General features: G+C 51.9%; 4 protein-coding genes across 5 annotated transcripts in view; 1 reads left to right on the forward strand and 3 right to left on the reverse strand.

Annotated features, from left to right (window-relative positions):
• Positions 1 to 3,034: 3,034 nt before the first annotated feature.
• TBCB (tubulin folding cofactor B) lies at positions 3,035 to 10,307 on the reverse strand. The gene is made up of 6 exons (XM_008575651.1): positions 10,117 to 10,307; positions 9,631 to 9,774; positions 6,399 to 6,495; positions 5,500 to 5,691; positions 3,478 to 3,550; positions 3,035 to 3,315 (listed from the first exon to the last, which is right to left on the reverse strand). The coding sequence occupies exons 1-6, from the start codon at positions 10,228 to 10,230 to the stop codon at positions 3,201 to 3,203; spliced, it is 735 nt and encodes a 244-aa protein (XP_008573873.1). The 5' UTR covers positions 10,231 to 10,307; the 3' UTR covers positions 3,035 to 3,200.
• A 180-nt stretch (positions 10,308 to 10,487) lies between these two features.
• On the forward strand, positions 10,488 to 12,098 carry POLR2I (polymerase (RNA) II (DNA directed) polypeptide I, 14.5kDa). Its single transcript, XM_008575654.1, has 6 exons — positions 10,488 to 10,975; positions 11,054 to 11,108; positions 11,401 to 11,474; positions 11,561 to 11,635; positions 11,733 to 11,784; positions 11,994 to 12,098. Exons 1-6 carry the CDS (start codon positions 10,917 to 10,919, stop codon positions 12,054 to 12,056), a joined length of 378 nt encoding a protein of 125 aa, XP_008573876.1. The 5' UTR covers positions 10,488 to 10,916; the 3' UTR covers positions 12,057 to 12,098.
• OVOL3 (ovo-like zinc finger 3) lies at positions 12,010 to 14,092 on the reverse strand. The gene is given in 4 exon segments (XM_008575653.1): positions 12,010 to 12,357; positions 12,855 to 13,056; positions 13,857 to 13,961; positions 13,964 to 14,092. Coding segments are annotated over 4 exon segments (645 nt in total). The 3' UTR covers positions 12,010 to 12,148.
• A 4,745-nt stretch (positions 14,093 to 18,837) lies between these two features.
• WDR62 (WD repeat domain 62) overlaps positions 18,838 to 27,805 on the reverse strand; it is a 49,363-nt gene continuing 40,395 nt past the window's right edge. The window contains exons 21-32 of one of the 2 annotated variants that reach the window (XM_008575656.1): positions 26,682 to 26,734; positions 24,130 to 24,348; positions 23,033 to 23,160; positions 22,577 to 22,680; positions 22,111 to 22,221; positions 21,705 to 21,829; positions 21,268 to 21,380; positions 20,991 to 21,135; positions 20,849 to 20,909; positions 19,994 to 20,677; positions 19,286 to 19,443; positions 18,838 to 19,190 (exon numbers count right to left, since the gene is read on the reverse strand). In XM_008575656.1, coding sequence (XP_008573878.1) covers positions 18,927 to 19,190; positions 19,286 to 19,443; positions 19,994 to 20,677; positions 20,849 to 20,909; positions 20,991 to 21,135; positions 21,268 to 21,380; positions 21,705 to 21,829; positions 22,111 to 22,221; positions 22,577 to 22,680; positions 23,033 to 23,160; positions 24,130 to 24,348; positions 26,682 to 26,734 — 2,165 coding nt within the window. In that variant the 3' untranslated portion in view covers positions 18,838 to 18,926. Of the gene's footprint in view, positions 19,191 to 19,285; positions 19,444 to 19,993; positions 20,678 to 20,848; positions 20,910 to 20,990; positions 21,136 to 21,267; positions 21,383 to 21,691; positions 21,830 to 22,110; positions 22,222 to 22,576; positions 22,681 to 23,032; positions 23,161 to 24,129; positions 24,349 to 26,681; positions 26,735 to 27,805 lie in introns of both variants that reach the window. The other variant, XM_008575655.1, reaches the window with a different exon arrangement.

Below are 27,805 nucleotides of genomic sequence, written 5' to 3' on the forward strand. Positions count from 1 at the left end.
GAAATCCACAGCCTCGTCCTGCTGCTTCTCCTGAGGTCATGGATCTGGTGATCAGTGGAGGGTGGTCAATGGTGGGGCCACCAAAATCCATGGTTCTTTTTCATCCTAGCGGCTGGGAGGGAGCTGCCCAGACCAGAGTGGCTGCATGACTAATGAGTTTGCACCAATACAATATGAGCAACAGTGAAATGTGTAGATCACTTCTAGGACAGATTTTTAAAGAATATGGTGGGGGGCTGGCCAGTTAGCTCAACTGGTTAAAGCATGGTGTTAAGGGCCGGCCCGGTGGCGCACTCGGTAGAGTGCGGCGCTTGGGAGCGTGGCGGCGCTCCCGCCGAGGGTTCGGATCCCATATAGGGACCGGTCCGCTCACTGGTTGAGCACGGTGCGGGTGAGACACCGAGGGTTGTGATCCTGTTGCCGGTCGCGGTACGGGCGCGACACTGAGGGTTGCGATCCCGTTACCGGTCATGAAAAAAAAAAAAAAAAGACAAAATAAAAAGCATGGTGTTAACACCAAGGTCCAGGGTTCGATCCCTGTTACCAGCAAGCTGCAAAAAACAAAAAAAAGTATATGATGAACTTTCTCCACACCATCTCCTCCCATTTGCCAGTGGAAAGCAGATACTTTTTGTTGTTGTTTTGTGGGTTTTTTTGGCAGTTGCCCGGCAAAGGGATCTGAAAACTTAACCTTGGTGTTATCAGCACCACATGGAAAGGAGATAATTTGGAGCCTCTGGAAATGATGGACACACAAGATGGAGTCTGGGTGTGTGAATAACCGCATTGAGATTGCTACCAACCATCCAGAATACCTGCACTGGACTGTGCATGTGGGGGTGAGAGGATTTGTTATGGCAGCTACTGTTATGCTTACACATTGACCACCTTCCTTTCTCTGGATCCCTGCAATAAAGCAAAAGCTCCAGGTCATTCTGTAAGGTGAGTTTCTAATCCATAAACCCTAATTATGGTCCAGCCTTTCATACTGCAGGTTAGGCTTCCTATTTAGAAATTATCAGCATGATCCCTTCTATTGTCATCAATAATTTAAATGTTTCTCCGTGTTCTTTTTTTTGGCAGCTGGCCAGAATGGAGATTCAAACCCTTGACTTTGGTACTATAACAGCTTGCTCTAACCAATGTGGGCTAACCAGCCAGCTCTCTCCATGTTCTTATGGACAGCTTCTACCATGCTGACAACTGGAAGGCATTAAAGTGCACCTGACAGTCTGTGTTTAGATCCTCCACCGTGCCTTGGCAGTGACTGTGACCCTTGCCTGGAGCTCAGAGGTGTGATTTTAGGTGGTTAGTGCATCTATGGGGGTCACATGATCATCTTCCCCTTCTTCTGGCCTCATCATACAGAGGTGCACTCTGAAGCCAGATCTTAAAGTGAGTCTCAGGTCTTCAGTGATGCTTCATTAGCTGAGCTAATTCTGCTGGATTCTCTGGCTGAACCTAGCTTTGTAGGTTCAGGTTGGAAAGGTGGGGACACCTCCTCTAATGCTCCTCACTTTGACAACTCTTTGACCTGGAAGGGGCCTAATCCTTGGGGTCCTTTTCTTTTTTTTTTTAAAAAGATGACCGGTAAGGGGATCTTAACCCTTGACTTGGTGTTGTCAGCACCACGCTCAGCCAGTGAGCGAACCGGTCATCCCTATATGGGATCCGAACCTGGGGCCTTGGTGTTATCAGCACCGCACTCTCCCAAGTGAGCCACGGGCCGGCCCTTTGGGGTCCTTTTCTAAAGTAACCGTGTTGTTTTCTTTTTTTGTATATTGACAACTTTATTGATTTGTGTTTGGGGGTGTGTGTGTTTAAGTAGATATCTGTATCCTTTGTGTTTGATATTAATCTCTGTTTGCTGGGTGTGAGAATCTGTGTGTACTGTGTTTCTGCATGTGACCTTTCATGTACGCCAGTCTGTGTGTTTTGTGTGTGTCCCATGTTTGAGTGTGAGTCTAGGTGTGGGGGGTATTCTGTATATCTGAATGTGTCCACGTACTTTGTGGCAGGTATCAGAGTATGCATACATCAGGCTGTGAGGGCATGTGAGCAGCTTCCCCTGAGGATCCAGCTCTCAGGCAGTTTAACCTCATTCTTCTTACTGTAGTTATTCCCGCTGCTGCTTTCCCCTTCTCCAGAAGTTATAATTAAGTAATTACAATTAAATAGAATCCTCCAAATAGTCATCCCTCCAGGAATCCCTTCCAAAAGTTAACAAAGGGTTATTACTGCACATGTAGACACAAGCACGGTGCAAGTCAGGCTCTCCAGAACAAATGGGCTGCACATGCACATGTCACATACCTGAGAGCACAATGTTCTTTGCCAGGCTCTACGATGCTATGAGGAACAACTTTTGTGTTACTTCTAAAGTCTTTTGATTTTTCTTCTTTAAAATATTAAGTGACCAGGTAAGGTCCACCACCCACAGGGACTGTGGCAGGACTACTTGTTGACCTCAATATCCCTTCTGCCTTACTTCTGTAGTATAAGAACTTGATATTTGTCTGGGAACATGGCTGCATAGAATAAAGACTACACTTTCCAGACTTCTTTGCAGGTACGTATGGCCATGTGACAAAATTCTGGCCAAGAAATAGGAATAAGTTTTGAGTAGTACACCTTCCTTAAAGGCAAAGGGTATCCCCACCCTTCCTTCTTGGTGGCTGGAGCAGGTGAGGTGAGAATCATGAGATGAGAGAGCAACCAGACACAAAGAGATGGAGACTCTTCCCTGACATAGAGTGGTCACCAAATTAGCTCCTAGTGACTGCACGAGACTTTCTTTACATGAGAGAAATAAACTTTCATCTTGTTTAAGCCACTATTAATTTGGGCTTCTTGGTTAAAGCAGCAGAACATTATATTAACTAGCGAAGGACAAAAAACAATCTCGTGGGCCTCCAGCTATGAGCTCAGGGATAAAGCCTCATCCTGCCCAACCTCTACTTTGCCTAGCCCTCTATTTCATCCTCTTTTACCCAGCCTCCCTTGACCCCTCCCCAAATCATCAAGTCCTCCAAACACTTCCCAGGTTTCTGGCAAATTTAATGCATGAGTCTCAAAAAAATCAATGGCGGGGGAAAGGTGAATAAAATTAAAATGGGGTCTGGGAAAGAGGGCCATGGCCACACATAAAGAGGACAAAGAGTGGCCAGGTTACGAACTGGAGCAGGGGGATTCCTTGGGTGTCACATCTCATCCAACCCGTAGTCGTCCTCTGGGAAGTCGCCCACCGTCACAAATGATGGCTTGACAAAGGCGCCGTACTTGGCCTGGCATTCAAAGTAGCGTTTCCCATTCACACTGCAGGGCATGATGGGGGAGGAAGTGGTCAGAGGACCCCAACATGGCTCCCACTCCAGATGCCAGTATGGGCAAGCTTACCCAGCAACACACATGGACTTACACATATATACATTCACACACACAGGTGCGCACAGATGCCTGAGTGGGAGTACTTGTTACCTGCCATCGTTTTTCCCTAACGGTTCATCATAGCGGATGCCGATCCAGTAGCCAGGCTTGAAATCTGTGAGTCCTGCCCAGGGAAGAAATCCCAGTGAAACTTCTGGACACAGCACAACCCAGATTCATGCCTGCCCATTGAGTGGAAAGCCTGTCCTGGCGAAAACCACTCCTTGCTACCTCCACTGGGGACACCCAAGACATCTCCATCTCCTGCCTGGACTAATATGGTAGCCCCTTCATAGATCTCCCTGCTTCCTACCCCTGTCCCCCTATTCTGTCAGCACCCCCAGACAGACAGGTCTTTGTAAAAATCTAAGAGGGATGGCACTGCTGCTTTGCCAAAGAGAGAGAGGCCTCAGAATAAACCAAATCTGTTGACAGTTTGATCTTGGACTTCCAGCCTCCAGAACTGTGAGAAATGAGTGTCTGTTGTATAAGCCACCCAATGTGTGACACTTTGTTAGGGCAGTCCTAGCAAACCAATACACAACAACAAAAAGACAACTCAATTAAAAAATGGGGAAAGGATCTGAATAAACATTTCTCCAAAGAAGATATATACAAATGGCCAGTAAGCACATGGAAAGATGCTCAACATCATTAGCCATCAAAGGAATGCAAATCAAAACTAAAGTGATTTCTACTTCACACCTATTAGAATGACTATAATCAAAGACAGATGACAGTAAGTGTTGGTGAGGATATGGAGAAACTGGAGCCCTTGTACATTGGTGGTGGGAATGTGAAATGGTGCAGCTGCTTTAGAAAACAGCATGGCAGTTCCTCAAAAGGTTAAGCACACAATTACCATGTGATCCATCAATTCCACTCCTAGGTATAGAGAAATGAAAACATACGTCCACAAAAAAACTTGTAAAAGAACATTCATAGCAGCATTATTCATAATAGTCACAATGTGGAAACGATGCAAATGTCGGTGAACTGATGAATGAGTAAATAAAATGTGGTACACCCATACAATGCAGAATTATTTGTCAATAATGAAGTAGGATACATGTACGACATGGATGAACCTTGAAAACATTATGCTAAGTGACAGCAGCCAGTCACAAAAGACCACATAGTCTACGATCCCATTGATATGAAATATCAATCATATCATATAGAGGCAAATCATACCATATAGAGGCAAATCATATCAGATAGACGCAAATCATATCACACAGAGGCAAATCTACAGAGACAGAATGTAGATTAGTGGTTGCCTAGAGCTAGGGGAGCTGGGTTTTCAGAAATGCTGAGTGGCTGCTAATGGTCATAGGGTTTCTTTTTGTGGTGATGAAAATGTTCTAAAATTGATTGTGGTGACGGTGCCAAAATTCTGTGAACATGCCAAAAGCTAATGAATTGTACATTTGAAATGGGTGAGCTGTGTGGCACATCAATAATATCCCAATAAAGTTGTCATTTGAAAAGAAAATCCACATGGCTCTCCATTGTCTCCAAGGCCCGGTGTGGCCCAACCCTGCCCATGCCCCCAACTTTACTTCTTACCTCTCCCTCACTGCCCACTAGCCAGGCTGACCTCTACCTCACACAAGGCTTGTTCAGCTCACTAGCGCCCCCGGGTGGAACACTCTTCCCCACTTTTCACCTGGCTTGCTGCTCCCTTTCCTTCAGATGCTCCCACCCCAGGCCCGCCCTCAAGGCCGGCACTTGCTCTGGGCTCTCACAGCCCCCTAAGCTTCGCTCATCCCTGCCCTCTGCCTGTTTCCCATCACAGCTGGACTACTGTGTCCTGTGCTTCCACTGTCACAGTCCTGTTCACCCTGCCAGATTGCGCTGCCTCTGCTTTCCACTTCCCTTCACGAGCACTCCAACACTCCAAGCTGTCACTGTCAGCTGATGGTTCTGTCTCCCCTACTGTATGGGATCTCGTGAGGGCTCAGCTCCCAGCACTGCCTACCTCAGGACAGAGCATAAGGTCTCACAGACCCTGCTGGATGAATGGCTGGTGTCCCTCAGCCTTGGCACCCAGGGATCCTGTGGAGCACATACCTACATACATGATGGTGCCCCGGCGAGGGTATTGCCCAGGCACCCGCACCTCACAACGGCTGCCCACAGAGATGGCACTGGCCTGGGCCTTCTCCTCCGTGAGGCGCTGGGTGGCCTTGGCCTCCTGCTGTGCCCGCTCCTCTTCGTTGTATCGGCCTAGCTTGCTGCGCTTCAGGAAGGAGCGAACTGAGTCTGTGGGGGTGGGGGGACTGGGTCAGACATGGTCTCTGGGGCTGGGCCTCTGGACTAATGAGATAACCTTCCAGCCACAAGGGGACAAACTCTTCTGTTCTAGATGCCAAAGGGCTGTCACCCAAGCCCCCCATGTCCCATCACAGCCTCAGCCTGTCCTCAGGACTCCTGGGGTCTCCCCACAATCCAGAAACTAAAGGGATGCTGGCTGCCTCCAGTCATTCACATGACCCCATCTTCTCGTGTGTTCCTTCAGTCTCACATTTGCCTTCATACGGCCCCTGAAAGCCTCCTCATCTTTGCCACCACACATTCTGATCTGTCACCAGATGCCTGCACTGACTGCCATGCTGCCCTGTCTGCCCCATATTCTACCACGTTCTGCCCTATCCCCTGCCTCCATCTCACTCTGGCCACTCCCCCCATACCTGACTCCCCACCCCTCCACCTTCCCAGGCCCCCCTCTGCCTGCTCACACCCCCTCACACCTCCCAGCCCCCATTCACACCCCATGCCCCATCTGTCCTGGCTGCTCTCCCATGCCCCCAACTTCCCACATACAACTCACCCTCTATCCTCCCAAGCCCTCTGCCCCTACTGCCCATGCCACCAACTTCCTTGCAACAGCCCCATCTATCCTGCCTGTCCCCCACCTCCACCCACCTCTGGCCCCCACATGCCCCCATCCAACCCCATGTGCCCCATACCTTGCCTCTGCTCGTAGGCTTCTTGTGAGATTGTGTATTTCTCCACCTTGGATACATCCTCATATTCCCCAAGGCGGGCACCGCTGTGGTCAATGACCTGTGTGGTGAGGGGAGGGAGGTCAGTGGGGATCAGGGTCCAGCCAGGGAGGCCTGGGATGCTGGGGTGCAGTTGCACACTGGAGCATTCTATAGACTTAAGTCTACCCCACCTGGGAAAAGACACATTCTCTACCCTCACCTTTACCCCATCCTTCTCTCCTCTCCTGAGAGAGCCCAGCAGAAGGATAAGAGTAGGTATCTACACTGACCATCCAAGCCCCTGTAGGCTACTTCTGCCCCCAGATGTCCTGCACATGCTGGCATCAACACCACTGATGGCCTTGAAGTCACTGAACCCAACTGGCAGAGCTCAGGCCTTGCTCACAGCACATCTAACCTCTCTGGGCTTCTAGAGCCTCCTAAACTGGTCCCAACCTCCAGACCCGGAGCATCTCTTCCTGCACTACCTCCAATATTCATTCACTCATCGCTTACTGAGTTCCTCCAAGGTGCCCAGTTTGGCCCTGTGCTGGACGCTGGGGACATCATGCAAAAATAGACAAACACTTGCCCTCAAGCAGTGCTCATTCTGTTGGGAGGAGACCGACCATAAACAAACCAACAGGTATGTGTACTCAACACCAAGTGATGACAAGGGCTACGGAGAAAAATGCAACACAGAAGAGGCTTAAGGAGCATGGGAGGGTGGTCAGGGCAAGCTGTAGGAAGGAGATGTTTAAGCCAAGGACGAAAAGGAACAGCAGGTGCAAAGGGCCAGAGGTACAAACGTCTTTAGCCTTTTGAAGGAACAGCAGAGAGGCTAGCATAGGTGAGGTGGAGTAAGTCAAAGAAGAGAGGTAGACATAACGGATCATTGTAGACTGGTTTTTAGTAGAAGTAAGGTGCAGCCAGGGCAGGGCTCTGAGCCAGGAGGGCCCTGACGTGACTCAGGTGTTCACAGGCTCCCCCTGGCTGCAGGTGGAAGCAGACTGTGGGGACAGGAACAGGAGCAAACCAGGGAGGAGGCAGCTGGGATGTCCAGGCATGAGAGGATGGAGGCTGGGCCAGGGCAGGGACAGTGGAGGGGGTAGAAGAGTTTAGATTCTGGATAGATTTTGTAGATGGAGCAGACGGGGTTTGTGACAGATTGAATGTGGGTGAGAAGGAAAGATGGGTCAAGGACAATACCGACGTATTTGGCCTGAACCACTGTGTTAACATGGCAAAATAGAAATGGCTCTTACCTCGGGGTCAAAGATCACTAAGAATTTTTATAAATTTGAAGTTCTGTTATTTTAATCAATGAATATGGGTGATATTTATAAACAGAAAAAGAATTTTAGAAAAAATTCAGAGGCTCCACCTCTGGGACACCTTCCTTGAATGGTCTGGGAAGTCAGAGGCCTGTCTGGTACGTGAATCACCCAGGTATGAAGCCCTCCTGTTCGAGGATGCCACTGCCCACACCGGATCCGCCTGCATCCCTAGGCTGAGGTTGCCCAGGTCATCTCAAAGTCTCAGTCCTGTGGACCCAGCACAGAGTCCTGACCCATACCTACCATGGTCCAGGCCTCATCACCTCGTCTGGACTATTCCAGCAGTCTCCTCCCTGGTCTTCCTATTCCTCCTGTCCTCCAGTCTGTTCCCCACACATAACCAGAGGGAGCCTGCGAACACCTGAGTCAGACTAGGGCCCTCCTGGCTCAGAGTCCCCCTCTCAGCTTCCACTTCCTTCTGCCTCATCACTCACCCTGACCCACCTCTCTGCTGTCCCTTGTTACCCACCACCCTCCCACCCATCTTCGAGTGTTTGCCCATGCTGTGCCCTCCTCCTGGAGCATACTTTCCCCTCTTCCGCTAACTCTTCCTATTTGTCTGGTCTCTGCTCAGGCAGCACCTCCTCCAGGAAGTCCGCTCCTCCTGACCTCACTGATGGGTCAGATACCCAGTATAGGGTCTCCCAGCTCCATGATCTCCTCCTGCAGGGACTTTGTCTCCACTGATCCTTCATATTTGGTCCTGTGATCATTTAGCTAACATCTACCTAACACACTGGACCAAACTAAAACAGGGATTTTCTCAGACATGGCTCACAACTATATCCCTGGCACAACACAGACATTCAATGAGCAAGAATTGAATAAATGAGAGAGAGAAAAAGAGAATAGGCACACTGACTTCTGGAGTCATGCAGACCAAGGTCAAAATTCTAGTGACAGTTCATCCTTAAGAAAGTAAATTTCATCCTGAAGCTAAATTTTCTCTGCTGCAAAATGGCAATAATTATACCACCTTCCCAGTCTTATTTTACAGCGTTAACTCATCATTCAACAATGATTCACTGAGTATCCTTTCTGTGCCAGGCATTGTTTCAGGTGCTAGGGACACAAATATGAACTAGAGTGAGGAACATTTCTACCAGACAATAAACCAGACCAACAAGAAAAATCCAGAGTACGTCAGGGGGTGATAAGAGCTAGAGACAAAAATCTAAAAGCAAAAATGAGGAAAGGGATGAGGTAAAATTTTATACTGATGCTGGCGAAGGCTTCACTTGGAAGGTGACATTTTAAGTACAGACTGGAAGGAAGGGGTGAGCTATGAGGACATATTAAAAGAACCATTCAGGTAGGAGATATAGTACATGCAAAGGCCCTGAGGTGGAGCTCACCTGGGATGTCTAAGAAGCAATATGGCTGGTGCAGACTGAGTGAAGTGTGTGGCGGGAGGGATGAGAACAGAAAGGACAAAGTGAACCGATGCACAGAGGTCCTTTGTGTTCTGGCTTCTCCCAATCTGTCCAGCCTCATCACTCACCCTGACCCACCTCACATTCTAGGCCTCTGTGTACTCTTCCCTCCACCTGGCATGCCCTTCCCACCTCTTCTCCTAGGCTGCCCTCTCCTCATCCTTCAGGTCTCAGTTCGGACATGCCTTCCTCCAGGAAGCCCGTTCAGATACTTTGAGGGGAAGTCAGGCACCTCTTCTGGGTGCCTTCTTTCTCCGTAGCTTTCCCGACCCCAGTACACACCACTCTGGGCTGTCGCTGTCTAGTGATGGGTTTCTCACCATGCTGGACTACGGAGTTCATGAGGGTAGGGCCTATCCTGGCTATTCCATAGAGCAAGGCACAAGTATTTATTGAATAAATAAATAAATGGGGGTGGGGGGGTCCCAGGTAGGGAGGCCTCACGTGGATGCGGCAGCCGTCATCTACAGGGTACGAGCCCAGCAGTGCATCCTCCTGATCCAGTTTGCTATAGAACTTGTCGTCAACTCCATACAGCTCCAGTTCCATGCAGGAGGCAGGGCTGCCCACCACCAGCTCCAGTTTACACTGTGGGGAGAGGCAGGGTGAGCAGGCGGGTTGCCAGTGGCCCCGCTCTCTGCCCTGAGGCCCCGCCTCTTGTATCAATAACCATCATCCATCCCTGATCCTCCAAAAAGACCCACCATTCAAGACCCACCGGGCCCCATCCCCTCTGCTCTCGCCCCGCCCTCTGACTTTTCTCCGGCCCGGCCCTGCCTAAGTCACCCCCCCGCCCCCCAGATCCCCAGACTCTGCAACCTGGCATCATCTCCGACTCCGCCCTCTCGCTCTTTGGCCCCTCCCCCCGCTCGGGAAGCCCCCCATTTCTTCTTTGCCCCGCCTCTCCGGGCCCCGCCCCCACAGCCACACCTTGAACTCAGCGATGGTGAGGCCGCGACTGTACCGCTTCTCAGAGCGGAAGCTGTTCAGGGAGCTGCTGATGAAAACGGTCACCGTGGGCGCCGACACCCCCGCCACCTCCATCCCGCCGCGCCCTGCCGGGGCCCGCAGCCGGGTTCAGCCGCCTCACACTGGCTCCGCAGGCGCCGCTGCCGCTACTGGGGTGTCAGCCCCTCCTCCTGCTCCCGGAACGGACCAATCCACGCTCTTCCGCAAGGAGGATCCGCCAATCGCCGCCGTCTCTGCTCCACCGCCAGCTCTCCCGTGTACTTGGGTCCGGCACAGCCAATCCTGAGAGGTCTTCCATGGTTCACAGTTCTCCCAATAGCGGCACGGAAAACAGCCAGGACGAGAAGAGGCTGAAGCCGAGAGAAGGACTGGCCAAAATTGGCTCCTTCTGCGAAAGGGGAAGCTCGCGCATGTGCACTGGCCCTCAGCCAAGCAAAGAGCAGTGGGTTCTTCCATTTACGCTCAGAGATTTACGGGTTACGTTGTGCATCGTTTTCCTGGCTCTTGTATCAGATGCATGCTATTCTGTAAATTGGGAAAGCGAGGCCTAGGAGTCGGAAGCAATTATCCTAGGATACCAAACAACTGAAGCAAGTAGTCCGGCACACCTCAGCGCGGTGAGAGCCGAGCACAAGGCCACGGCCAGCCAGTACATGTGCGTGGCTCCGCCCCTCTTTTGGCGAAGCAACTAGGCCAGACCCTTCCCGCGACCTGTAGCGCGGCAGAGCAAGCGCGGAAGGTTTGGTGGGCAGTGCGTCGCTATGGAACCAGACGGGACCTATGAGCCGGGCTTCGTGGGTATTCGATTCTGCCAGGAATGGTGAGGCCAGGGAAACAGGTGTGAAAGGGAAGCAAGGAATAGCCCCAGGACTGATCTCTGGCCTCCCCCTCCCTGCAGTAACAACATGCTGTACCCCAAGGAAGACAAGGAGAACCGAATTCTACTCTACGCGGTGAGCGCGAGCCCGCCGGGCCCCCAGTCTTCCCCGACCGGTCCACCCATTCCCAGCGTGGCCCCGCCCTGCCCCATGGGACCCGTACTCTGTTCTCCACCGACGTGTCCTGGTCTTGCCTCCTGACCATCCCCCGAGTGAACCAGACTCTCCTGTCTTGTCCGTCCCCGAGGCGACTAACCTCAACACTCCATCCCGTAGTCATCCCCTTCGGGGAACACCCTGCCTTCCCTTCCAGTACTATCGAGGATCTCTCCATGATCCCCTTCCCACCACACCCTCCCTCTCGTAGTGCCGTAATTGTGATTACCAGCAGGAAGCCGACAACAGCTGCATCTACGTCAACAAAATCACGCACGAAGTGGAGTGAGTGGCTGGACCGGATTTTGGGGATGGGGGTGTTGGCTCGGGAGGCCCGGTCTGAGCGTAATTATTCATCTCCACCCCCGCAGCGAACTGACCCAGATCATCGCTGATGTGTCCCAGGACCCCACCTTGCCTCGGACCGAGGACCACCCGTGCCAGAAGTGAGCGCGCAGCTGGTATTGGGGAGGGGGAGTGGCTTGTCTCCAAAAGGGAGGAGGCGGGTATGTCAAGCTCTGAGTGACTGAGCCATCCCCTCAGGTGCGGCCACAAGGAGGCGGTGTTCTTTCAGTCACACAGTGCCCGGGCTGAGGTGAGTGGCACGACTGCTTCCTGGGAATCTGGATCTTGGGCCTCTCTGGGGGCGGGGATACCAATACTGGGGTGACCCTGCCTTTCTCGGAATTCTCAGCCGGATCCTTACCAACTGGAAAAGTTCTCCTGTCTGTTCTTTGGGGATGAGGCCCTGCTGGGTGGAAGATTCCATCCATATCCTTCCTAACCATGAGTTCTTTCTGCCAGGACGCCATGCGCCTGTACTACGTATGCACGGCCCCACACTGCGGCCATCGCTGGACTGAGTGACTCCCCCATCCCTCGTGTTTAATAAATGCCACGTTCAGTGCGCCAGTTTCCTGTGTTTATTTGCCCCATGGACAGTATGCCTGTACACAGTCTCACGCAGCGCGGTGCAGGGCCCGGTGCTGTGCATAGGCGTCGGGCCTCGAGCTAGTGAAGCCGCAGTCCTCGCACACATGCAGCTTCTCGCGGCGCTCACGGTAAGCGTAGCTGGCTGGCTGCCCATGCACCTTAGCAAGATGTGCTTCAAGGGAGCAGCGCTGCGTAAATGCTTTCCCGCAAGCTCCGCAGCGGAAAGGCCGGATTCCTGCACAGATGGGGCGTGGGGGGCAGGACAAAGAGGGCAATGACCTCCAGACTAAAAACTCTCACCTTGCCCTTCAATGTTGAGATTTTCCCATCGCTATTCCAAGCTCATCAGACTCATCTGCCTGTGACCCCGATCTGCTATCCCCACCCAGTGCAAACTTGGGCCAGACACTTGTGTCCTTACCCTTCCTCACCGGAATGTTCCTTCCCCTGGGGGACAGGGAAGGAGGCGTTCCCTTGCACCCTTCAATCTGGTACCTGAATGCTGTAACCAGTACCCATCTTCACTCTCTACCCCTCAGCTGGTCCCTAACTTGATGCCACCTATACCCACCTGCTGGGGTCTGAGGTGCACCTGTCCCAAGTCTCCTATTGGCTGCATCCCTGCCCCACATAGACAAACACTGCAAAGTCCACAACCTGGGCACCTTCCTTCATTTTGTTCCATCCTGGCCTGGGGCCCCACAGCCCCTCCCCATCCCTGCCACTGCTTACCAGTGTGAGTCCTCATATGACGCTTGAGATCGAAAGCATCATGAAAGCCCTTGCCACAACAGCGGCACACGTGGCGGCGTGCTGGGCTGTGGCACTTGAGGTGCCGTGTCAGCATGCGCTGCAACGGGAAGGCCTTGGGACAGAGCGGGCAGCCAAGTGTCCCAGGGCCCCTAGGAGCCGAGGCCAGGGTGTCCTGTGCGGGCTGCCAGAGGGATGCAGGAGTTAGCCCTCCAGCTATACACTGCCCACCCTTTGTTACTCTGCAAACAAGTATTTACAAGTGCCCAGAGCTAAGGGGGACTAGGAGGCCTAGCCTAGCCTAGGAAGCAACTGATTAGTGTGTATGTACGTGCCACCCTCTCTCCAAGGCTTTCCCTCATCATCCCCCATGGCCCTTTATATTTCTCCATAGCGAGTACCATCTTCCAATGATATATATACTTTTCTAATTTTATTGTCTATACCCTCAGCCTCCACCAGAATATAAGTGCCATAAAGGTGTGAATTTTTATCTTACTCCTGCCAAATAACCAGTGCCTAGAACAGTGCCTGGTTCTCAGTAAACACTGAAATAATCTCAAGCACATTTACATTCCAGCTATTGCTTTCCTTATTCCAATGCATGCACCGTTGAAATATTCTGAGAGGCTCCAATACTCCTCATGCCTCATACTGCGCCTCTTACCCTGTTTGGTGTTCTAACATAAAGCAAATCAACACCCACTTTTTGGCTTAAATCCTGTTTTGCCCCAGTGGACAGAGAGATCCCTGGGGACAGGGACTGCGGCTGCCCACCTGAGAATATTGTTCTCGGGATGAGACCTAACAGTGAGGTCTCTACTAGGAAAGGAGAGGCATTGCAAAAAGAGAGAACAGGTGGAAAAGTCCTAAGGTGGGCATGGGCAAATGGGCCTGGGGAGGAAGGGGCAATCAACTTCGGTCAAGGCTGAGAGCAGGAAGGGATGAAACAGAGCTGGTTCTGTGGGCCTGCTTCAGACTCACCGCTGCCCAAGAAGAGTCCCTGAGGCCAGGAGACCGGCATACTGGTGGCCCCCCTAGGCTGCTGCAGTCTGAGGAGAGAAGCCAGACGGTGATGCTTTCTGTCACCCCTGCCTCTTACCTCCAGACCCAATGAGGGGCCCACCTGGGATGTAGGCGTCTCCCCGGAGCTGGTCAGGCAGGTGGCCCCAGTTGGGTGGCTGCGGGCGCCGACTCCTGACCAGGAAGGCACGGGGCATCACCACGATGGCTCCACTCGCACAGGCTGTCTCCTCCACCTGTTGTCAGACCTCAGCCCCAGGACACCTATCCCAGGTGGGAAGGGAGGGGGAAGCTGTGGAGGAGCCTCATTCTCTTCATGCAAATTTCCTGATAGGCCCAGGGAGCAGATTTAGCCAGCTCTGGTTACCTCTGTCCTGGGGCCTGCCATTCATTCCCCTTCTCCTGTGCCAGGTACCTGAGGGGACTCTCCAGCCTCCGGGGCAGACAAGCACTAAGACTCCCAAGGAGGGTCAAGCCAAGGTAGATGGGCCTAGACAGCTCTTGGGGATGGGGAGAAAAAATATGGCCCAGAGTGTCTCCCCATAGTAACAGCACAGTAAAGGACTTGAAGGATTGTTTGCCAGGCAAATCAGTCACCACCGGACACCCAACAGCCTACTTGGTTATTCAAATCACAGCAGCTGTCTGAGGAAGCAGGGGAAGGGGGTAGCTGTGATTGCCCTGCTCCAGAGGGTGCAGGGAGGACGGCAGAGCAAAGTAAGGACCCAGGCTATGCACCCTCAGACAGGAGGCTCCACCTCTTTTCAAATGCCCAGGGCTGAGTTCAGGTGTAACAGTTGTTAACAATTAATGGTTTAATAGTCCAGCCCTTAGTGAATGCCTGGGATACCACTGTCCTCCTCTCTCACAGTCAAGAAACTAAATGGGGTACCTGACATAGCCAGGGCCTCCCAGGACCCTACCCCAGCACTCTTTTCTAGATTGGTCATTGTCTAACTTGTTAGGAGATAGGGATTTTGAACACTCCCTATGCAATTACTTTCTCTCATTTATTTATCCAACGATCTTGTAAGCTCCAACTATAGGCCAGGCCTAGCTCAACAGTGAAAATGAACTTTTTTTTTTTGGGTGGCTGACCAGTACAGGAATCCAAACTCTTGACCTTGGTGTTATAACACCACACTCTAACCAACTGAGCTAACCAGTCAGCCCTGAAAATGAACACTTAAGTCCATGGGGGAGTCACACCAGTGACAGACCAGAATGATCAAGACCATGAAGAGGAAGCACAGGCAGAGTGCTCCACACCATGACGAGGAAAACCTTGGGGCCCTAGGGACCCAGAAGAGGCTCTTGATCCAGCCTGGGGGCTGAGGGATGGCTTCCTGGATGTAAGCCCTGAAAGAAGAGGCTTCAGGTGAAAGGGAAAGTTGTTCCAGGCAAAGGGAACAGTCTTTACAAAGGCGTGGTGGTGAGAGAAGGATTATTTCTTCATTTCTTCACATTCCCTGAGAGTCAGTTCTGCTAATTCATTTGGGAAAGCAAAGGAGGCAGTGCTCAGGGTCTGCTAGCCAAGCTTTGCCACTTTATCTCTGCAGAAACTGGGGCAAGTCACTTCTCACTAAGCCTCAGTTTCTTCATCTGGAAAATGGGATTAAAGAGTCTGTCTATCCCTGGTTTGTGATGAAGATCCATGTAGATCATATGGAGAGAATGCTTAGCATGGGGTGTGGCATACAGTAGACACATAAATGGAGGTGATTAGGAAGACTTGAGGGGTAAGGTGGTCAGGGCAAGCATCTGGGCCTCAGTTGGGCCACCTGTTAAATGGGGATCAAAGTGGTGTCTCCATCTCACAAATGTTGGATTTCATGTGGCCATGTTTGGTGTGTCTGGCACACATGTCTGGCAGCTCAGCACCTAGGAGCTGTCCTGCTGGTTACTGCTACTGGATGGCTAAAGACAGATGCAGAGTGTAGGGGGGCAAGTTGCAGTGAAGGATGAGCTGGCAGATGGGTTGGGGAGAACTATTTTTTGCTTCTTCTCAGGCACCCAGTGTTCTATGCCCACCTCCATGTCTCTTGGGGCAAGTGGTTCCTGTGTTGCTGAAAACACATTAGGGAAGATAGCTGGTGCCAGGCATCATTTGCCCCCAGGCCCTCTTCTGTCCTGTTCCACCTGCTCCATGTCCTGGGAGGCCGACTGGGTGGGCTGCATCACCTGGACTTCCATGTCCTCTGGTTTCCAGTGGGATTTGGACAATGGGGTGCCGCGCAGGATAGTGGGAGGGAAGTACAGTCTGGGTGTTGGTCCCTCCAACTCTTTCCTGTGAGTTTGCCATGGACACAGCTTCCCTCAGGACAGCCTTCTCTCCAAAATTTGCTCTTCTGGGTTCTCGTTCCATCCCTTTGTGCCCTGTGGCCTAGGGGGTGATAACATCTCCCCTCTGGTACCAGTCCTGGGGTACTGTACCAGCCCTAGTGGTTTCTCTAGTCCTTGCCTGCTCCTTTGCAAATGGTCCCTTTGTTAAACTCTCTTTGGAATATCCCACATTAGCTTGTCGTCATCTTCCTGTTGGGAACCTGTGGGTTCATAAACCGCATGCACACATATCATATCCAGCAGTAGTTTCTTATCCAGGTGGTTTGTCCAAGAAGAAAGCCTGATCCTTCCTGAGCTGCAGAGCTTGGCATTTGGAAGAGGGGAGTGGCAGACATGCTGGCTCCTTTCTAATTACCAGCCCACCCTCCTTTCTTATTGAGAGAACCCAATCTTGTTTGAGTAGCAGCATGCCCAGAACAGGAGATGGTCCAAGCAAATCGATCTCCACTCCTGTTGCCTCAGACTGATCTGAAGGTGAGACCTTTTGGAAGAATTTGTGCTTCTTTCCTGCTATCTGGTGGCTGCCCTGCTTCCTGCCTTTGCTCCTGGTTGGCTGAGGATATACTGCTGGGTGTTATAGCAGCCACACTGAAACTGGAAGGTCCTAAGCTGGAGGGTAAAACTGACTCACAGGGGGTGACAGAGCAGGAGAGGAAGAGGCCAGGTCTACGATGACATAATCCAGAGTAACAAATGTCCTTACAGCTTGGGTCCCCATAAGCCAGGTGTTTGCTACTTGACATTGAAGGATTTACGATACAGGAGGGGTAATTCCATAAGGAACAGAGAGGCCCAAGGTGGTCTCCTGGGTGTCCAGTGGGGCTGGACACCAAACCTTGCCTCAGGGATCTTAGAGGACCTCAGCCGAATTAGGCAGGTGCATCTCGAGTCATGCCAGGGTGGTCTGTGGGCCTGCAGGGAGCTTGTGGGGTCAAGCCTGCCAACAAGTTCTGGGCCACCTGGGCTCCCTGACGTAGTGAGATGGAGCCTTGAGAAATAAACAATATCGGACATCTCTCCAAACACCAAGAGCAGGGATTTTACTTAGGAAAAGAATATGGTGTTATGAATGTTTCTTGGACTTAAACTTATCATGAAGCAACAAGGCCCTCTCCCCTCACTCATGCTATCCCAGCCGTCCTGGCTTTGCTGCTATTCCTTACACATACTCCCCCACAGGGCCTTTGCACTGGCTGTTCTATGTGCTTGATGTTCCTGAGAAGTCCTCTATCAAACCTCATCTCAAATGTCACCTCAGCAAGGCATTCTCTGACCCTTCCACCAACAAAGTCAATCTCCCTAGCCTACTTACAATTATACAGATATAGTTTTTTTTTTTTTTTTTTGTCCTTTTTGAGACCAGCTGCATCACGCTCAGCCAGTGAGCGCTGTGAGTGCACCGGTCATCCATCCCTATATAGGATCCGAACCCGCGGCGGGAGCGCTGCAGCACTCCCAGCGCCGCACTCTCCCGAGTGCGCCACAGGCTCAGCCCATATACAGATATAGTTCTAATTCCTGTCTGTTTCACTCTTCAGAAGGTGAGTGACATGAAGGCAAACACCTTGCCTGACTGTTCCTCACTCTAACCCTAATGTGTAGAACAGCAACAGGCACCTGGGGACTAGGAAGGGTTGTTTGAATAACTGCATGATTGGTCTTGATGTGTGCCACATGTTATGGCAGCAGAGGGCCATGTCCTTATGTTAAAGGGTCCAGCTGTGCCACCAGGCAAACTTGGGTTTGAGTTTCAGCTCTGGGACCGTGGGCAAGAAACTGGATCTCTCCAAGCCTGTTTCTGGTGGGCCATGACAACTAAACGGAGCATAGAAGAACTCACAGGCCACAAGTTTCCTTTTGATAGGCATTTGGGACACTGCAGGTGTTTGTGGTCACGAGTGGCCTTTTTAGCAGACACACCATGTGACTAGATGTCTGCTACCTGGGGGAGCTGGTACCATGCTGAGAGCTTGCAGGATATTGAAGCTAGACCCAGCCCTTCTGGCAAGGAAGAAGTTACTGGTCTCAGTGGCTGTGCCTGGCTCAGTGGCCTGGGCCTGCTGCTGGGATTGTCCACAGGTGAGCCTGTTTATCTGTCCTCAGTTTCTTTTGCTGCAGATGTGGACAACAGCAGCCTGGGCCTTGTAATCCTATGTGGGCCTGGCCCAAGGGCCATGAGCCAGTGATGTAGCAACACAGGTACTGGTGGGAAAGGTCAGGCACATGGTGATCACAGCAGTTTCAGTGGGCTCTCAGACACCAGCAGGGGGCGGAGAGGAAGGGCTGGCCCCTCCTTGGGGCACAGTGAGGCCCCACTGGGCAAGAACCACACATGACCCCCCTGCAGCAGCTTAATGGACTGGGGATAGATAGGTGATGTGGGAGGCCAGGCCATGGGGTCATCATTACTGCAGTTCCCAATGTTCTTGGGAATGTTGATCCCACGTTCTGCAATGACAGAATCATGGAACAGGACCTGGCATTGGAGCAAATCCAGGTCCCCCTGGGACTCAGTTCACCTGAGCACTGCCCTTCGCCCTCCCTCCCTGCATCCACCTGAAAAGGGTTTGGTGGATGAGCCAGGACAGGCAACAGGAAATATTCCCCCAAGCTGTTTATTTGCTTAAAATACTTATTTCTTAAAATGTAGCAGGGCTGTGGTGGAGGGTGGGGGGGCGCTGCTGGCCCTCAGTCCCCCCGCGCCTTCTTCCTCACGGCCTGCACCAGCAACTCTGAGTAGTGTTCCAGCAGGGCATGCAAGTCTGGGCTGGCCAGGGGGCACAGTATAGGGGGGGAAGGGTGATCTGGGCTGGGCAGGGGCTGGGCTGGGCCCACCTTGGTCCCAACCAGCCAGTCCTTGGCCTCCAACTGGCTGTGGATCCAAAGAAAAGTGGAGGCCAGCTCAGTCCGTGCCTGCTCCTGCTGGGCGCTCACCTGGTTGCTGGAGACCAACTGTAAGAAATGGCAACCTTGTCAGGGGCCACCCAAGCCAGGCAGTCCCAGGGATCCTCCTCAACCTTTCCCCCCAACCCTGGGGCTCAGCTTACCATGTAGTAAAGGTCAAGGGCTTCTTGGAAGGCAGTCTGCAGCCTGTGCAAGACGTTCCTCACACTGCTCAGCTCAAGGGGAGCTGGGGGCAGGACCTTGGCTGGCACCCTGGGCTCCCCCCAGTGTCCAGGGCTGCCCTGAATCAGACTGAATGCATCTGGGGGTAGAGAGGAGGGAAGGAGCAAGACACCTCTACATTTTAGCTCATCTGAGAGAGGCCAGGGTGGCTGGGCTGATTCTGTTGTCCCTCTGTCTGGAGCACTTCCCTCAAGCCCCAAGGTTCCCTTCCCTCCCCACTGCAGGTCTCTGCTCAAATGCAACCTTCTCCCTGAAGCTGTTTTTCATCATCCTGTTTAAAACTGCACTGCCCCTGCTTCTCACTCCCTAACCGTCCCCTCTTATTTCTCTCCTTAGCACATATCACTTCCTAAGACATTTGACACTTTCTTTAGAGATTTGGTCTGAGCATCTCCCCCAACTAAGATGTCAATTCCCTGAAGTCTTGCCTAGCACCATGCCCCATGTCCCTAGTGCCTAGAACAAAGCCTAACATGTACAAAAGTGCTCATTAAGTGTTTAAGTAAATGAAGGAATTAATGAATAGCACAGTCCCTGTGGCCAGATCAAGTGCCCATCTTTGGAGCTGAACCAGCTAGCACATGGGATGAGCTTAGGGGATAGTCCCTTGTCCCAAGAGTGGTACTCACCAGAGTTAGGCTCCAGGAGGGAGGCAGTGCTATCAGGGACCCCAGGCCTGGCCTCTGGGAGCTGGGGGCTGTTGGGGTGGGCAGGAGGGTTGAGGGGCCTAAGGGTTAGGAGCCTTGGAAGAAAGGCAGAGTAGTGGTGCTTCAGGGCGCTCATGTCCATGGGGCTGGGGGTTGGGAAGCTGCCTGCTGTGACCATGACATCAGGCTGGGTGTCCACAGGCTCCTGGGACCAGACACACGTGGTGGGCGGTTCTAGTGGGGATGGGGGCAGCAGGAGCCCGTCACAGACACTTGACAGGGTCAGTCTCAGGCTGGCCCGGGCCTCATGGTTGCCCCAGGAGGGCAGGGCAGGCTTTTGGCCTTCACTGCCAGAATTGGGTGCCACTGTGGTGGTGATGGTCTGGAGCTCCTGGCCCAGGGAGGCTAGCTCCCCCACAGATGAGGGCCTGTGGAGGGGCCTGGTCTGCTCAACCATGACAGAGCTCTCACTGTTCCCAAGGGAGATGCTGCGTGACATCTTGGCACAGGAGCTGGCAGTGGCCTCCATGTAAGAACAGATGGAGGGGGCCCGGATACCCTGAGCCAGGCCTGGGTCAGGTATGGATGTGGGCATTGGAGGCTTCCTGTCTGTGGGCAGCACTGAGGAGGAAGGGACACAGAGTGCCAGGCTTGACAGACCGGAGGCTGCAAAGGAAGCAGATGGTTCACTCTCACAGCCCAGCCACAGAGCAGATGGGCAGAGCCCTGCCTCAAGGGGCTGCAGCGTCTCAATGAACACTGTCCATAGTTCAGCTGGGAACCCAGGGCCACCTGCTGAGAAACCCAGGGCTGTTCATTTGGGGTTGGGGTACTCACTCAGCGGGCACCAGGCCTCTAGGGTCTCGAGGGGCTCCTCAGCCTTCCCCCAAGAGAGTACCTGCAAGTACAGCTCTGAGGTGAGGAGAAGGCCTCCTGGCTCCCAACCCTATGCCCTGAAGGAGGCAGCCCCAATACTCACGTTGGTCCTGTCTGGGGAGGAGTAGCCAGTACCTGCTCTCAGGGGCTCAGCTCTGGGCTGGCTTCTCCCTCGGTCTGTGGTGGGCTTGACCTCCGGAGACTTCACAAGGTGTGGGGACAGCCGGGGAGGGGAGGCGTGGGTGAACCTGTTGGGAGGAAACCAGGTGGGAGAGGGACACTCACTCAGCCTTCCTTCTTGGGGTGCCTGAGGGACACAACCATGGGGATGGGGGCCTACAGAGAGTGGGAATGTGGGGTGGTGCTTTACTAGCTTCTACCTGGGTGTCTCCTGGAGGCGTGAGAGGAACTGGGCTGAGATGCTCAGCCGGGGATTGAAGAAGTCGTCCTCACCCTCAGAGACCTTCACATCTCTCAGGGACCCACGGAAGAGCTCTAGGGGAAGATGGCAAAGGGGCCCTCAGAATCCCTCCAGACAACCAGCCCGGGACTCAGGCAGACCCACAGACTAGCAGGTGATCCCTAGAAGCCCCCATCAAGAGTCACGACACAAACAAGTCTGGAGTGGATGGAGCAGGGAGAGGAAGAACTGTGCAGCTCAGTCCTTAAGAGAAAAGGTATGCTCTCCCACTTACCTTCCCCACCCCCACTCTGCCAGGGGAAGCTCTGCTCCAGAGACACCCACACTGTGCCCAGCACTGGATGAACAGCCCAGGCAGGGTTCAGAGGAGGGCAGGGCCCTACCTTCAGGGTGGGCGTCGGTTAGTGTCTCAAAGTGGTGGCGGAGGAACTTCTCCTGCTCAGGGGTCTGTGGCAGGGAGCCACTGCACATGCCTGGACCTTCGGGCCGAGACAACTCTCCTTCTGTGGTGCCTGGGCGTCCTGCAGAGAGGCGATGGGGGAGGGAGGGGAGGAGAAGAGAAAGCCATCAACACCAGGAGTCACGGGAGACGCCACTTAACAATGGAGAAAGCTGGACTCGCCCATCACACGCCCTGTTGCCAATGGGCTGAAAAGGAAACCTCCCTGTCCACCAGGTGAAGAAACTGAGGCTTAGTGAGTGCCAAGTCCAGAGCTGATGTGGGGCCAGTGGTTACAGACTGTGACCATCCCTTAGCCAGGCCCAGGCATTGCCCTTCCCCATGTGTCTGGCCTCTGCTTACCTGGTGTGTGCAGCATTGTCATGGCAAACCGAGGGTCTAGGTTAGGCCGCGGAGAGGGGGAATGAATGGTGGTGAAGCTGCTCTCCAAGTCAGCCTCTGACTCCCCTGAGTCTGAAGAAGCAGAGCATGGGGTCAGGAGCCCACAGCTGGGGCCCCTTCCAAGTTGAGCAGGCAAGTGGCTCAGCTTCCCTGGGCTCCAGTTTCCTTATCCGGAGATGGAAATGATAACATCCTCTGCCCCACCCCACCCCCATTCTTGTGGCCCAGTGAAGTTATACATCAAGAAGGTGGCAGAGCTGGGCTTTCAGATGGTGGGCAGTGGGCTCCAGAATCCTCAGGTAATGGCAGGGACCATGTCTGTCTTCTGTGACAGAGTGAGCTTCAGGAGGACTGGGTCAAGGTCACCTTCGAGGCCCAGAAAGGGGCCTAGCTGAATGAACAGACTCTCACAGGGTCCCTCACTCACCCTCAGGAGGGCTCTGATCCTTCGAGCTGATGGAGGAAACCCTGAGGTAGGGGTCACCATGCTGGTCTTCAGGCCCTCCGTCTGCTTCCTTCTCACAGTACTTGCTGTGATGCCAATGGGGGTGGGGTGAGGGAATAGTAACTTTGATGAGTGAACTCTGACCCAGAACCCCCAGGCACCCAAAGCCTGCTCCCTATTGGGGGCAATACTTCTGCCTCTCCTGCCTCCTCCAGACGCTCCCTTCTTTCCCTCAGGAACCCTCTGCCCTCCACCTGGAACCAGGGAAACCAAGGCTGCAGCTGAGGCTGCAGGACTGGGCTCCTGCCTATCCAGGCCTCATGCATCCCCATTCCCACAAGCCCACTGGGAGAGCAGAAAGCAGTTCTTCCAGCGTGTGCCTATCAGCTGAGGTTTCTCTCCAGCTAAGGCTCTCTTTGGTGTGCAAGGGCCACCCACCTGTCTGTCCCTGTGACTGTCACTTCCGCCTCCAGTGAGCAGATGACAAGCTTGCCAGCCTCAGAAGAATCCCTCTGTAGGGGTAGGAAGGAGGGATACCCACAGCCATCCTCCTGGGGACTCTCCGACTATGGCGTGAAGAGAGCACGGCCATTCTGAAGCAGCTGAGGCATCCAGGCCCCTCACAAGCCGCTAGGAGCTAGGCCAACAATGGCATAATAGGAACAATGCCTGTAGCCCCCACTGTTGGACACCTGGGCCTGTGCCAAGTGCTCTGCTCACCATGAGCTCATTCTACGACCCCCCTGCAGTCTCGGTTCCGTTACGCATAAGGAATAGGTATGAATCCAAAAATGATGAGGCTCAACCCTCGAAGAGTCTATTTTATATGAAGTTCAAGAACAAGCCAACCAATCCATGGTGAGAGATCAGAATACTGGTCACCTTGGATGGGGGGTATTGCCCAGGAGGGGCACAACAGGGTCTTCCAAGAGGTAGAAATACTCTATATTTTGATTGCAGTGGTGGATACATATGAATTACACAGGTAATTCATCAAGCTGTATGCCAAAGATCTGTGCATATTGTTGTATGTATATTATACCACAATAAAGAACAACAATTATGTAATAGAAGAAAAAAGAATTTTGTTTGGAAAATAGAGTAAGAGCTGAAGTTGCTTGGGCACCTCTATGGACCCAGGCACTGTTCTTAGCACTGAATTTCTGTAAAAGCCCCGTGAGTCAGAGATCATTATGACCATTTTTTGGAAAACCAAAGCCCAGAGAGGCAAGCCTCTTACTTTATGTCACACAGCCAGGAAGGGATAGAGCCAGTGCCCTATCTATTTGAATGCCCCCCATTCTTAACCCCCAAGTGACCCACTTGCCAAAGACTCCCTGTCTGCCCTGGGAAGTCTTGTTGTGCACTAGGCCCAGGGCTCACCCTCCTGCCCTCCACCATCTCACGTAATCCTCTCTTAGCCCTGGAGTGGGACAGTCAGGCCTATGTTCAAAACTGAGCACTGAGGCCCCAAGTCCTGGGTGGGCAGTCATGGTGTAGGGGCTGCAGGCCTTGCTGGAATGGACAGCACATACCTCGCTCAGCAAGCCCACCAGGCTCTGTGGCTCCACTGTATCCAGAATGGAGTTCTCCAGACTCTTGGGCTTCATGGGAGTAAAGTAGCAATCCAAGTCCTGAGCATCCAGGATGGTCTTGAGGGGCTCTTGGTCAGCTCGTTCTGCCCAGCGGCCATGTGGCTGGTAGCTGCTCTTGGTGTAGAAGGCTGAGCCATCCACCACATCCTCATCTCCTAGCTTTAGGGATAGGGGATGGTCAGGCAGCCAGCCAAGCGCTCACTAATTCCAACAAGGGCCATGGACACTGGCACAGGCCTGATCCACTTGTGGCTTTAACCGCCACTCAGAAACAACTTCCAGTTATGTATCTCCAACCTGAAACTTTCTCTTAAACTTCAGAATTGCACATGTAACTGCTCTATGTCTCCATGTGGACATTTAGTAGATATTTTAAAGTTACATGTTGAAAACTCAACTCCTGATTTTCCCCCCAAACCTGCTCCTTTTTAAGCCTTCCTTGTCTCAGTTATTCTTTCCAGTTGCTCAGGCCCTAAGCCTTGGGATCATCCTCCATTCCTCTCTTATTCTGTCCCTTATACTCCACATTGTATTTCATCTGCAAATTCTGTTAGTTCTGCCATCCAAACACATCCAGAATATGGCTACTTCTCCACAGCCCCCATCCTGGTCCTGCCTACCACTGCCTCCTACTTAAACTGTTGATTGAGAGACAGTGGAGTGTAGTTGTTTGGGAACCAGGCTCTGGAACCAATCTGCATAGGGTCAGTCTCACTTCTTCTAATTCCTAGCTGTGTGACCCCGGACAAGTTACTTAACCTCTCTGGGCCTCAGTTTCCCTATTTAATGGGGATAAGAAAAGCCCCTATCCTTAGAGAGAATTAAATGAGATAATACACGTAAAAGGCTTAGAACAGAGCCTGCACAGATTTGGCGTGCTATGAATATCTGTTGAATGTCATTCCAACTGTAATATTTGCTGATAAGGAGAAGCTTAGGCCTGAGTGAGCACAGCCAGGTGCCCTGACCTGGTCTGCAGGGGAGGATTTCACTGAGGTGCTGATATTTGGGCCTTGACCTTGCTCCTGAAATAAACTCTCAAACCTATGGTTTAGGATTCTGCTGCCAGCTTCTAATCCATCAGCTCCTAGCCCACTCCTCCATGTCAACAATCATTCGTTCAATCTTTTTTTTTAGGTTATACTGTTCCAATTTAAAATAAAAATATTTTTTTTGGCAGCTGGCCAGTATGGGGATTCAAACCTGTGACCTTGGTGTTACCAGCACCACGCTCGCCCAAGTAAGCCAGCCAGCCCCCCAATTTTGTTTTAAGTGATACATTGCAATTATACACACTTATAGAGTACCATCTGATGTTTTGATACATATATGTTGTATAATAATCAAGTTAGGGTAGTTAATGGGTCAACGCCTCATGCATTTATCATTTCTTTGTGGCAAAAACATTCAAAAGCCTCTCCTCTAGCTACTTTGTCATATACAAAAATTAACTGTTAAGCATAGTCTTTCTACTATACAACAAAACATAAAAACTTATTTCTCCTATCTGAATTTTGTACCTGTTGGCCAACCTGTACCTGTCTCGACCCCCCGACCCCAGTCTCTGGTAACCACTCATTCATTAATCTTAATGTCATCTTGGTCCGTCCTCCTCTTTCCCTCACGCCCAATCAATTGGTTCCACTTTTGAAATCCATCTAGAATCCAACCATTTCTTCTTCCTGGTCCAGCCTCCAACCTCTCCTGCCTGGATTATCACAGTGGCCTCCTCCTTCCTCACCCCACAGTCTGTTTCAAACATGCAGCCATAGGGACCTGTTAACACCTGAGTTAGATCACAGCATTGCTTGACTCAGAGAGCTGCCCTAGCTCCATCTCACTCAGTGCTGAGCGGAAAAAAAAAAAGTGGAGCAGGACAATAAGGAGCATCGAGGTAACTTACCACAGTCCATGACAATCTGGCCCCTGTTGCCTCTCAGAGCCCCTCTCCTCCAGCTCTGCCCCTCATTCATCCCTGACTCAGGCACCTCAGCCTCCCAGTTCTTCCTTGGACTTGCTAAGGACAATACAGCCTCATTGCCTCTGCAAGTGCAGACTGTTCTGCCTAGAACATTCTTCCCCAGTATCTGCATGTCCCACTTGCTTCCGCTCTGCTCAAATAGCACCTTCCCAGTGAGGCCTTTTCTCTTCACCCTAAAACTGCCATCCTCCAATAATTCTTATTTTCCTTCTCGATTTTTTTCCCCTCTGTAGCTCCCAATATACTATATAACGTGGATACTATCCCTCTCCCACACTAGCAGGTGAGCCTGTGAAGGGAGAGACCTTTGTCTTCTTTGCTCCCTACTGTATCCCTGGAGGCCAGAACAATGTCTGGCACAGGGCATACATGTTGCATGGATGAAGGGCTGTCTAGGCTGAGACTGAAAGGATGAGAAGGGCTCTCCAGGGAAGGAAGAGACATGGAAGAGCATAGAAGGGCACGCTCCTTTGCTAGCCGCTAGGGTGTCCCACTCTCCTGGAAGACTCACCAACCGCTTTGCCCAGAGTGGTAGCTTGCCATTGGTCAGCAGGCACCGAGGATCTGGAGAAATACATAGAATCCATGAAAATAGGACAAACAACCCAACAGACAAATGGGCAATATACACAAACAGGTAGTTCTCCAAAGAGGCAACATAGGAACTGACGGATCAAAAGATGCTCAATGTCATTAATTGTCAGGGAAATGCAAATTTAAACAATGGGACACAATGTTTACTCATAAGATTGATCAAGATTAAAATTCTTAATACTACAACATGTTGGCCAAAAAACTGGGGGTGGCGGGGAGGGATGGAGGGCCTAACACAATGCTGGGTAGGGCAGTAACCACATTTGGAGAGCTCTTGGGGTTCTCTTTTAAAATAAAAAATGCACTAACCCCAGGACCCAATGGTGCCACTCCTCAGTCTCTATCCTGGAGAAACACTCTTACATGTGCCCAAGGAGGAGGCACAGGAGTGGTCGGGAAAGCCTCATGCACAAAGGTGGTGTAAAATTAGGGAAAAATGTAGGTGCCCACCTGGAGGGGAGTAACTTAAAAAACTGTACTATGGTACTGGTTAAAAGAGGGAGGCCTCTGCTTTGTATCCAACAAATGGATGGAGACACTTTTGAGAGGGAAAAAATACAGAAAAATATCTGCAGAATGATGTAATTTATGGACATAGATAATATGATATGTTTCATAAGACCTACAAGAATTCATACTAATTAAAGTGGTCAACCTAGAGAGGATATTGGTTTGGGTATGAGGGGGGTGACAAGGAAAATTAGCTTACTATGCAATGTTTGGTTTTCCAAGGCTGAATTCTCATATTGCTGTTGCCTGTCAGTCAGCCCCTGCCTGTTTTCCACTTGTTGGGAGAGGCTACCACCCACCCTAAAAGCACCCAGTGCTAGTCATTGTTCCTAGCCTCTTTGGCAGCTAGAAATATCACGGCCAATAGGAACTGAGGGTAGCCCGCCAGGGGCTTCTGGGAAAGAAATGCCTCTCTAAAGGTGATTCTCAGGAGGGATTCTCTCCTCTTCAATCATATCTCTGATGTCTGGACCTTTTAAACCAACTTGCAACCATGAGGGCCTATGCAAAGGGGCTGAAATTTGGGGACTG

The sequence above is a fragment of the Galeopterus variegatus genome, unplaced genomic scaffold (genome assembly GCF_000696425.1).
Source record: "Galeopterus variegatus unplaced genomic scaffold, G_variegatus-3.0.2 Scaffold1222, whole genome shotgun sequence".
NCBI lineage: Eukaryota > Metazoa > Chordata > Mammalia > Dermoptera > Cynocephalidae > Galeopterus > Galeopterus variegatus.